An 11,521-nucleotide genomic window follows, 5' to 3' on the forward strand; every position below is an offset into this window, starting at 1 on the left:
CGCTGGACCTGGAGTGTTATTTTAGGAGTTTCAGGATATTTGTTAAACATGCATTCAACTTAAATTCACTGGCGTCTACTCTGTACATGTGTACTTATGTAAGGTACTAGAGATTCATTTATTTACACCACCAGGAGCGCAACGAACCATTAAGTATATTGGGGCGGTAAAAGTGTGAGACATGAAAATGGTATAATCATTTTATTGTATGTTTTCTACATCATTTTCCTTGTCCGTGATCTGATGCTCATGGCTGGCATGCCATATCTATCACTCGGTGGCGTCACATGATCCGTGGCAAAACATCGGATACCCGTCTGGCACGCCAGCGCCTTCGTCATAACCCCAGCAGCGACCTACCACGCGGCCCAGGCACAGGCAGCCGTCATCCATAGTTGCTTTTAATCTTAACCGACCTACATACCACCGCGAGTCGTCTGTTGCGACCGAACTTGTTCGTCTCAACAGACACATCCGCCGAGCACGACGATACATCTAGTCCGACGTGTGCCTCTTCTTCCGTTGCTCTGACGCCGAGTTACCCCACCATATACAGTGGGAGAGCAGCCAGGCCGCCCGCCTTTTGCGATTCGATCGAGAACACGACAGCCACGGCAGCAAGAGCCATCTCTGACGATACGACCAGCTTTCGTCGCCGAGAGCTTTTGTAAACTCAAGTCCTCGCGACACAAGACCACAGCAACCAGACGATATCATGTGGGGCTGGTTCGGCGGCGGCGGTTCGGCGCAGAACCGCAAAGACTCGCCCAAGAATGCGATCCTGGGCCTGCGCTCGCAGCTGGATATGCTGCAGAAGCGCCAGACGCACCTGGAGAACCAGATCTCCGACCAAGACGCCACAGCGCGCAAGCACGTGGCGGCCAACAACACAAGTGGTAAGCCGGACATGATCCCAGGAGAAGGGGCGGAGAAATTTGGAAAACGGGGAAAACCGAAACTAATAGATGTGAATTCACAGCGGCCAAGGCAGCGCTGAGACGGAAAAAGGCGCACGAGCGCTCGCTGGAGCAGACAGAGGCGCAGATTGGCACGCTAGAGCAGCAGATCAACGCCATCGAGTCGGCCAACATTAACCGCAGCACGCTGCAGGCCATGGAGAATGCCAGCGCGGCCATGAAGAACATTCACGGCAAGCTTACACCGGAAAAGGTGGACGAGACCATGTATGTGATTTTCCCAACCGTGGAAGTGGGCTGGATATTGGCGAGGGAAAAACGTATGCTAACACGAAGGTCAAGGGACAAAATCCGCGAGCAAAACGAACTCAGCGACGAAATCGTCAACGCCCTCACGTCATCGAGCCTCAGCAACGCCGTCGACGAGCAAGATTTGGAGGACGAGCTGGACCAGCTGCAGCAGGAGCAGCTCGACGAGGCGATGCTCAAGACGGGCACAGTCCCAGTACTGGCCTCGCCTCCCAGCCAAGATCGTGAGTTGCCTGCCACGCTATACTACGAAAAAAAATGTGCTAACGCGGAATGCAGCCGTCTCCAACCGACCACAGGCCGCCGCGCAGAAGGAAGACGACGAGGAAGAAGAGCTGCGCAAGCTGCAGGCCGAAATGGCCATGTAAATGGCGGGCCACTGCGAAACGCCAACCGCTTATCCCACTATCCGTTGACTATTTTACCCCATACTTCTGGCGTTGGCGTTGTCTTTCTTTTTGAGTACCCTGTTGATGGAAAGGAGACGGAATCGAGGATGAATGGGCAGTCGTGGTATTCTGCTTGTCAGGGTTGTCGCTGCTAGAGGCCCGTACATGGATGGCGTTGCTGTGGTATGTGGCGCGCCGGATCGTCTGAGCATAGCCCTGAGTTTGTTTGTCTTCTGGACCCTTTATACGACGTCTTCCTTTTTTTAACATGTTATCTTTTTTGTGGTAGAAGATCTAGAAATTTTATGAACGATTTTCGTGTCACAATGTGCCTCCCGCCCTGCGAGGGGTTCCCAACAGCGAGGCTGGCTGCGCTACATGCCTCGGTCTGCCTCGCAAAAAGTCAAGCCTGGCCAAACTGCAACACGTTGATTCCCGTCTCGTCCTACATCACACATGGGGCCTGGTGGCGCGTTTCACAGGCTGCAAGACACCCAGGCTGACGGGGAGCCGTCGACGACCAATCAAGCCAGCCCCAGCGAGGTACACGCTAAACAGGTTCAAGCCAAGCCACGACACATCGAATCACGATCAAAAGCCCACCACTTTTTATGGTTACTCTAATCCATCTACAGAGCTGCCTGATTCAATGATGCTTATTCAATTCTTCTTCCTCTTCAGAATATTCGGACAAGAAAGTTGCTGTATTTCCTCGAGAATGACGTGCGACAATCGGCACACAAGCGGCCGGGAGGGCGGGGAGCTGAATGTGTGCTGGGCGCTTAAACAGCAAAAGTTGGGCGGTTAGCCACAGCTTGGCCACGACAGAGTGCATTGCATAGACCACCCCTGTCGATTCACGTCCATTTTAGTGCCTTTTCATGCAGTATGATGACTAGGCATTGTTCGAAGCGCTTTCCTCTCTGCCTCTCTCCCATCGTCATACCCCCCGCCTCCACACACACTGCCATCTGGTGTCCTTGCCGACTCTGCATTCCCCTTCCAGGCAAAGTGCCCTTTTCTTTGGGCTCGGCGGCAAGCATGTCAGTCGATAGGCTGAGATGAGGGCTGTTATATGGGCGGGTCGCGACCTACGTGAGAGGCGTGTGAGCGAGAGATGATGTTGGCGGACTAAGAAGATGGCATTCCCCTCTCATTCTTCCTTTTCCTCTCTCTTGTTTGACAGCCTCTTGTTCTTCTCACCATTGATTCACTGTACCTATAGACGACCATTTTATTTCATTTGTTTCGTCTTTCAAGCGCGTTTGATATATACACATTTTACACATTGACTGTATTTCTTTGTTTACGTTTTTTTGTGTCATCTGTTTCTAGCCGCCTGAACCTCTCACGGACAACGAACATCTCTACCCGACGGATTCGCACGAAAAAAAGGGCATCACACACAGCCGTGATTCGCGACACGATCATATTATCGGCATCTTGAATATAACAACGACAAGGAGAGGTTGAGATGTGCCCACGGCAACAGGCCATGCACTAAATCTTCCGTCCTCACAACCCCCCAAGTACGACCGATTTTACTCTCACTTACACCCTGAAGTCGTTTTGGCGCTGACAGGCTCGAAAGATCTGCATCGCAACAGAACATGTCCAAGACTCGCCGCCATGCGTTGAAACCACTCACCCTCGTCACTCTTTTACGACTCGCGTCCGCCGCCATCCCCTCGCACCTCCGCGACGACATTTCCGCCTTTATACCCGCCTGCGCCGAGCAGTGCCTCGTCTCCTTCCTGACCGTCAACTACGCGCGCGGCGACGACACGGACCGGAACCTGTCTCTCGACTTTGTCTGCGCGAACCGCGGCCGCTCGGGCTACACGGTTGGCGAGGGCGCGCTGCAGTGCCTCACCGGCGAGCGCAACGTTGGCTTCTGCAGCGCCGTGGAATCTGGAGGTGCGTTGACTTGTATCCTGACTTTTGTGTGAACTTGGGAGGGGCTGACTTTGTAGATGCAGACGTCGCCTTTTCGAGAGCGTACCAGATTTGCAGCGACAAGACGGCCGTGGCCAAGCCCAACGGAGGCACCATCACCGCGACACTGAGGTTTGGCCCGCAGAGCGGCATCCTGACTTTTGCGCCCATCACCTCGTCGGCGACGCCGCTGCCGATTCCCACGGCGACTGACACCACCATCGCCGCTACCGACACCGACACCGACACCAGCAGCAGAAGCAGCTCAACATTGTCCTTTACCGAAACTACATTGACGACGGCGACGGCGACTAGCAGCTCCAGCAACACAAAAGCCAGCTCCTCCACCTCGCGGACAACCACTACGTCCACGGCCACATCTACACCCACCCCGACGCAAGACGCGCCGCCCAGCACGCGGCCCCTCTCCAAGGGCCAAATCGCCGGCATTTCCATCGGAGCCGTGTGCATCGCCGCCGGCGTCGCCTTTGGCCTCATCCTCCTAGTGCGATTCCTGTTGCGTCGCCGCCGCCGCCACAGCGGATCGACCATTGGCAGCTTTGTCGGCGGCGGTGGTAACGGTGGCGGAGGCGGAGGCGGGAGCTACAGGCCGGCGCGCGATACCTGGGGCTACGGATTCGACAAGACGTCGCACTCGAGCGGCCGCAGCTCGTGGATCGCGCGAGAGGCGCCGGGCATGTCGCGCTACCCAGCGATGCCGGCGCCCGGCGGCAGTGGTGCCAGTGGCCATGCGGCTCAGCAGCAACAGCAGCAGCAGCAGCAACTGCCGTACAATCGCGACAGCTGGCGGCCGAGCGCCATTGGCCTCGCCATTTCGCCGTCGAAGCTGTCCGGGGGCACGCCCGCAGCTACACCGACCAGGCTGCGACCGCTTTCCAAGTTGTTGCCTGCGAAGCCGGACATGCCGCCCGTGGCACCCAAGAACAGCTCGCCGCCGCCTGCGATGCGTCCGGCGCATCAAGAAAGTCACGGAAACCAGGCACCGCAACAATCACAGGCATTCCTGCATCCCATTGCCGCTCAATTCATGCGCCCTGCTGCCGCACCTTCACCACCACAACAGCCACCCGCCGCCGCCGCCGCCGCCGCCGCCGCCAACAGCCAACGTCCATACTCTCTGCGTCTCGTCATCCCCGACGACGCCAAGCCGCCGCCTGCGCCTCCCGCACAGGACAAGAAGCTCGTTCAGAGCCGGCCGCAAGCCGGCGCCGGCCGCGACAGCACCCTGACCGAGTTTGAAGAGGACGAGCTCCGGCGCTCGACATCGCCGAGCGCCGGCCAGATCTGGTGTCCGCCGTCCGCCGGGCCCGACTCCGCCGCGGCAGCCGCTCCGTATTATGTGTCCGACGGCTGCGGCAACTGGGTCCTCGGCGACGCCAAGAGCGCGCTCGAGAGGGAGATGCAGAGCCCGCTGAGCGCCGGCACCGTGCCGCGCGTCGCGACGGCCCGGTCGGGCATCGTCACGACGGCCGTGCAGACGCAGATTCCCGCGCGGAGGTCCCGCGAACCGCTGGCAGCTGCTGCCGACGAGCCGAAAAGGGAACAAGAGCTGCCGAGCAGTATACAAAACACCCCAGAGGTGCTGGCCGCGACGCCGCTGATCCGGAGCGACCAGACGCAGGAGAAGGGTGAAGAGCGAGAGGCAGCGACAGCAGATCCCAAAACGCCGCGCGTGCGCTCCGTCGTGCGCACGCCCAAGACGGTGCCCTCGCCGCTCTTTTCTAGACAGCCCAATCCGCGATCCGTCTCTACTCCGCTCCCCAACATCAACACCACAACGACCGCATCTCAAGGCCGTTCATTGACTGCCGGCGGGCGATCGCGCGCCACATCCGCCGACAGCGGCGTCACCACCTTTAGTATAGGGTCTGATGACGCTGCCGACGATAACAACCTCAAGTCGCCCTTTGCCACTACGCCCGGGCCGGTCAACAACCTCTCGCCCGTTGCCGAGTCGCCTCGCAGCCGCGCCACCGCTTCCAACACTGGCAGCAACGACGTCCACGCGACCACCATCGCCAACACCGCAGGTCCTTCCGAGAACACCAGCGGCGGCGTAAGTCCCGTCTCGTACCCGCGCATCCCCGGCCGCGGCACCTCTGGACCACCGCCCCGCGGCGGCCGCGGCCACTTCCCCGGCGTGGCGCCGTCGCGCATGTTGCTCTTCAACCAGCAGGACACGGGCCAGCCCAGCCCGACGCTCGGGCGCGAGTCGTTTCAGCGACAGCCGCCACATCTCCCGCATGGTGATGCACCCGCTCCGGACGCTGCAGCTCGGTACTCTCGAGGTGGCGGCAACGGCGTGTCACGCGGTCGAGGCCGTGGCGGTTCCATGATGATGATGATGCGTCCGCCAGCGCATAACAGCACGATGGGCGGCGCTCCTGCGCCACGTCCACCGTCGCAAGCGTCCTATGCGCAGCAGCAGCGGACCGGCTCGCCGACCATGCGCATTGTCGAACCGTCACCTTCACCCGAGCCCCAGCATGGCCCTCCATATCCCACCACCACCTCTACCGCGCCACCACCGCGCGACGACCGATCCATGCTCCCCTCGGCCGCTCGTCAGCCGCGCCGCCGTCCTCCAAGCCACCTCCCGCATCCCTTCCCCATGTATCCCCAGCCTCGTCCCGGCCGAGCCGCCGCCGCACCACCACAAGAACCCACCATCCCCAACATCACCACCGACCGCGACAGCTTCAGCCGCTACCCAGGCCACCCGATGCCCATCCCGCAGCCCTACCAGCGCCACTCGCAGCACCAGCACGAGCTCTGGCGCCCGCCGTCGCAGTCCTACAACCCCGCGGCGCACGACAACAGCAGCCAGGAGGCCCTCGCCACCGCGTCGGCGTCCTCGCCGTCGGCGTCGTCGCTGCTGCTGGCTAAGAGGCTGGGGACGCAGCGTGCCGCCAACATGGCGCTGCAGCCGCCGCCGAAGAGCCAGAGCAACCTCGGGATCCGCAGTCGCTGGCAGCAGTCGCCCCAACAGCAGCAGACGCAGACGCCGCAAGGTGGTGGAGGGGGAGGAGATGGAAGGACGCAAGGGGGCTACCGGGCCGCAGAGTATCCCGCCACGCAAGATTTGCCTAGTACGCCGACCTGGTTGCCGCGGTTGACGCCGACACGACGAGGAGAGGACTTGGTGCTGAACGTGGGCTGAAGTCGGACGATGAAAGAAGAGGGAGGGAGCCAAGAACGAAGAAGACGAGGGGAAAAGAGAGAAAGAAGAGAGAAAATTTATCTGGGATAAATTCGTGTACAATTAAATACTTGCGGACCTGGTATTGATATAGGCCATTCATTTGGGAAGCGTTTTCACGATTATTCGGCGCTCATGACGATATCCAATCTTTTCATAGACAATCTCTTAGTTTTATTGGCGCTCTAAAAGTTGAATCTTAGGAATATTGCACTATGCTATTTAGCGTTTAGGTGACCATTGCATCATCTCTGTTGCGCGGCGACCTAGTTCCTCATCTATCATGGCCGTATCCATCGGATCATCCCGTTCACCTCCGTGACGATTTCTGCCTGGGGTACTGAGGTTACTCATGGAATACCCGTCAAAGTCTGGGTCATTTCCAGTCCCGCTGCTTTCGTCCGAGCGATACATTCGTCTGCCCTTTTTTCTTCCGCTACCAATGTGCAGGTTTCGCTTCAAGTCACTCATCTGATCGTCCAACGCCCCCAAACCATGGCCCAAAGCACCACGGTTCAAATGCGCACCAGCGTCAATAAGACGATTCTTCTTCCGGATTTCCTGCCAGCGCGTCATGCTCCCGAGCTCAAGAATGCTCATTCTGCGTGTCTTTCCAATGGGGTTGCCAATCATGACTGGGCGCCACGCTTGCTCCTCCTCTATCAACGCCTGCGGATCAGTTGGCATTGATGCTCGTCGGATGGTTGACTTTCGTCTTGCTTCTACCACTCGGTCCATCTCGTCAAACTTGGATCGTGGAATGATTTGAATTTCCACAAAGCGAACAAGAACAAGAAGCAAAAGTATGGTGAGAACAAACAAGATGCCTGCAACAACACCAGTCGCAACTTGCTGCCCGAGGGTTCTTGTGACATGCCCACCCAGTGCCGTGGAGCCTGCAGCCAAAATATACGCAAACGTGTGAGTCAGTGCAAACCCAGCAGTTACTCGAGGAAAAGAGGAGTAATTTGTTCTCTTTGGGTTTCTCGCAGAAGAACCGCGTTGTCGGCCCGTCATTCCCGGGCTCAAGTCCGAACAGTCGAATGTTTCCATGATGAGCCCATTGCATTCAGAGATGGCTAGGCAGGAAAAGAAACCAACGAAAAAAGAGAATATTGTTGGTAAACTTATATGCATAGGCGGGCCGGTAGAAACAGCTGCGTAGCAGATGCCGGCCAGAGGGAGCAGCAGTGAAAATACCGTGCGGCGCACCATGTGGGACGACCAAACAACGCGCTTGTCGAGGGTTGCCTTGTTGGTATTGAGCTGTGCGAAGCGGGATCGAGAAAACAAGTTTGCTTTTTGGAACGGAATTGCCAAGAGCGCACCCAGCGCCATGCTGGCAACCAGCAGGCCAACTTCAGGCGACCGAAATCTGTAGTACTTCGAGGCCAAAGAGCCCAAAAGAACAATAATGAGGACAACCTGACAATAAATCCAGGAGGAATATATTGTCATCACCAAGAAACCTGGTTGTCGAAGCATCTCCATAGACAGAACAATGCCATGGTATACTTCTTCTCCCCACCACCTGGGTCCAGTCTTCGCCCTGTGCATCATGATCTCACCACGCGCGACACGACGAGAGATATCGGAGCCCGTTCTGACTTCCGCAACGGAGCGTCTGTAAGCCGAGCGGCGCACTTCTGGACAAACAACATTGAGGAATAGTACCACAGCGATGAGAATGATGCTGACATAAAATCCCCAAGTTGGCGTATACTTGTCAATGATTGCTGCACCGACCAGGAAGCCTACACCAAGAGAACCAATCCAGCACCAAGTCCAAATACCGAGCCAGACTCCCATACCGCCTCCATGTCTGCGCGCATCGTAGTGATTAACTACCTCTTGATGGGGATTCACACTCATCAGAGATGCACCAAAGAGGTCAGTGAGGATAGAATGGAAATTCATGCTGGCGAATCCAAGTGACACACCCATGAGGGTCCTTGAAGCAAGCAGCAACACTCTCCACTGAAATGAATCCACCAATCTCTGAGAGGTTACTGCGAGCGCTTGCGGAAACAAAAGTGGCATTGCAAGAACAAGCCCAGTCAGGATGTATGGCTTTCTACCATGAAGTAATGGCAGTGGCCACAGTAGAAGAGTTGGAATTGCCATCCCAAAGAAGCAACCAGTGTTTCCGTGCACAACAATGTGAGACGGGTCAACGACATAGTATTGAATGGATGGAACCAGCCCAGCGTAAATGCCAAGAATGATACCGATTAGAGCGGTGCTAATACAAGCCACGGAAGCGACGAAGCGTTTGCGAGTTGTCGACCAATCTCTGGCGATAGGCTGTCGTCGATGCGATCGTGCCAAATTGAATCGTTCACCCGCTCGTAGGCTGACATGTGAGCGCCGTCGCAGGCTGATTACGTGGTCGACAGGCAGTTGTCGCCCTGCAATATCCCGCTCTGGAAGCTGCTCGTCGCCAAACTGAAAACCACCTTGTGGTACTGCGTCAGACGCTGTTTGGTAGGGTGTCGTAAAAGCTCGCTGGCCACCCCGAGGACCTTTAGGATGCGTTGTGCCGTGCAAATGAGGCCGCACCGAGAAAGACTGGTTGCCATCCTCTCCCATTGCGGCGGCTGGAAGTTGGAAAGTAACGTGTCGGTGTACCTGAGAGTAATCTTCTGATCTTGGCATAAGTCCGTCATCAGAGTATTTTTCCATGACTTCGTGCAGACGAGGTCTATTTTCAGCTGCGGAGAAAGTATCGGCATGCTGGCCAAGAGGCCTAGGGGAAGAAAAATGGTCTGTCTCACCCGACGAAACGTTTTCGATGCAAGACCTGTCCGAGCTGGAGCTTTGTAGCTCGCTACTTTCCCGAGAGCGGGCCGCATAGAAAGCTCGGTTGTGGGGGAGATCAACGACTTGAGAAGCCATAGAAACTGCTTCATTCACTAGTCTCTCCAAGTCACTTACAGCACGACGAAACAAAAAGCCATCGAAGCGCGAATCTGATCTTGTAGAGTACTTTGAGAGTCCGGTAACCCTTCGTGCTAATTGAATATCAACCAAAGACGGAGCCTCCAAAGTACTTACAGATTGGGATCGAGGGCGGAATCTTGTGGAACGACTGGTGAGTTTTGTCGTGTAGGTTTCGGGATACCATAGCATTTCGCGTAGCCATTTTGAGGCTCGAGTGTAGTCAAGAAGCGAACCGACCGAATAGCTGCGCTTGAGGGCGCTTTTCGGCAATAGAGAAATGTCTTGAGTGGTTCCGTTCACATTGTCGGAGCAGCTGTGGGTAATGTCTACCAAGGGTAGCTTTGGTCGTACATGGCGAGTTGGTACAGGAGCAAACAGGTTGCCGGAGCCCTCTTTTTCGCCTACGGGGTATGTCACACAGGCAGAAAGACTGTGGCGTGCATCTGAGGAGCGCATTAGATTCGTAGTTGGCCAGCTAAGGAGCAAACATACCTGCAGCATGCTGCCACGCGAAGTTATTCTGGCCTGGTGAGGGCATTTGTACTACCACGTGATGATGGCCTGGGTGTGATCCAAGTGTGCTGAAGGACGCCACGCTACAAGATTTCTCGTCCAAAAGTTGGAAAGCGTCTCTTGGATCGGGAACGTCGTATGGCGGAAAAGCAGCGATACTGCCGACTGAAAAGCGTTGCATGTGCGATGTGTTGGCATCTGATACTGGGGTGTGAAGCTGGCGAGACACGGAGCCATCCTGCTAGGGAGCTTTGATCGAACTCGGACGAAGTCTCTCGCTGGCAGCTGGAGTTGGCTTTGAAGAAGGAAGCCTCCGCACTGAAAAAGTAACTTAATTAGTGAGATGAGATCAGAAGGAATGTGCAGAAATAATACCAATTTTCAGTCGCCTTTTGCCGGACTGTTCAGTCTGGGCCGTGGTATTGAGGCTATGCGTGTTCTCCCTGTCAGCGCCGACAGCGACCATGCTGGACCTGAAACTAGTCGAAGATCTTCGTAGTGGTATGAAAGACTGGTTATCTTTGTCGTGGAGCACAATTAAAGGCTCCTTTTCGGCATCACCGGCTTCCTCCATCATTCGCGTCAACGCACTCGATCGGTGGCCACGGTGGCGAAGGGCTTTTTTCACGGGAGTTGTGGGCCGATTATGTATTCCAGTCTTTACGACAGAGCGTGTAATTGATAGTGATGAGCGGTTGCTCGGAGCAGGCGTATTGTCGAAGCTGCCAACGCCTGAACCGGAGTCGACAGACTGATGAGGATCGACCGGCCAGGCCTCTGTGTGTGAGTAGAGGGTGGATAACATGTCTCCTCGAGGACAGTCTGCAACGATTTGATGCACCGCAGATCTCGATTCAAGATTTCAAGATGAAAACTGGCGCATAGTAAGGAAGCTATGAAAGAGCGATGATGTGATGGGGTGGCGGCTGCACGAGACTAGGCGGCCGGGACGGGTAGATTGTAATCGATTTTAAAAGGAGGAGTGCATGGATTATGAGGGGTTGTAGCAAGAATTGAGGGATGAAAATATAAATACTGATAGGAGCACGGAGTAGCAGATGGTAGGATCAGAAATGATGGCAGAACATATGATGCTGCCGAGCTGAAGATGGTGCGTTTGCATGGTGCATCAGGCAGGGCCTTGTAAATATCCCAGACCGGCCTGCCTGCCTGCCAAAATCAAATCGGTGCCTAGGTAGTTAGCGGGACGGCTGGCGTCTCTGGTGCCCTGTGCCTGTCCAAAAACAGGCTCCCCTCGCGTACAGTGCCTCTAGGTAATTCCGAGCGCTAACTAATGT

At 56.2% G+C, this 11,521-nt stretch overlaps 3 protein-coding genes across 3 annotated transcripts; 2 read left to right on the top strand and 1 right to left on the bottom strand.

The window, feature by feature from the left end:
• Positions 1 to 715: 715 nt before the first annotated feature.
• LMH87_007805 (uncharacterized protein) lies at positions 716 to 1,594 on the top strand (the record flags this gene model as incomplete). The annotated part of the gene is made up of 4 exons (XM_056199718.1): positions 716 to 896; positions 980 to 1,184; positions 1,260 to 1,450; positions 1,506 to 1,594. 4 exons carry the CDS (start codon positions 716 to 718, stop codon positions 1,592 to 1,594), a joined length of 666 nt encoding a protein of 221 aa, XP_056057672.1.
• Positions 1,595 to 3,225: 1,631 nt separating this feature from the next.
• On the top strand, positions 3,226 to 6,731 carry LMH87_007806 (uncharacterized protein; the record flags this gene model as incomplete). Its single annotated transcript, XM_056199732.1, has 2 exons — positions 3,226 to 3,532; positions 3,595 to 6,731. The coding sequence occupies 2 exons, from the start codon at positions 3,226 to 3,228 to the stop codon at positions 6,729 to 6,731; spliced, it is 3,444 nt and encodes a 1,147-aa protein (XP_056057673.1).
• Positions 6,732 to 9,151: 2,420 nt separating this feature from the next.
• On the bottom strand, positions 9,152 to 10,248 carry LMH87_007807 (uncharacterized protein; the record flags this gene model as incomplete). Its single annotated transcript, XM_056199743.1, has 3 exons — positions 9,152 to 9,481; positions 9,825 to 10,153; positions 10,203 to 10,248. The coding sequence occupies 3 exons, from the start codon at positions 10,246 to 10,248 to the stop codon at positions 9,152 to 9,154; spliced, it is 705 nt and encodes a 234-aa protein (XP_056057674.1).
• Between the last annotated feature and the right edge of the window lie 1,273 nt (positions 10,249 to 11,521).

Source organism: Akanthomyces muscarius, assembly GCF_028009165.1.
Source record: "Akanthomyces muscarius strain Ve6 chromosome Unknown contig_15, whole genome shotgun sequence".
NCBI classification, from domain to species: domain Eukaryota; kingdom Fungi; phylum Ascomycota; class Sordariomycetes; order Hypocreales; family Cordycipitaceae; genus Akanthomyces; species Akanthomyces muscarius.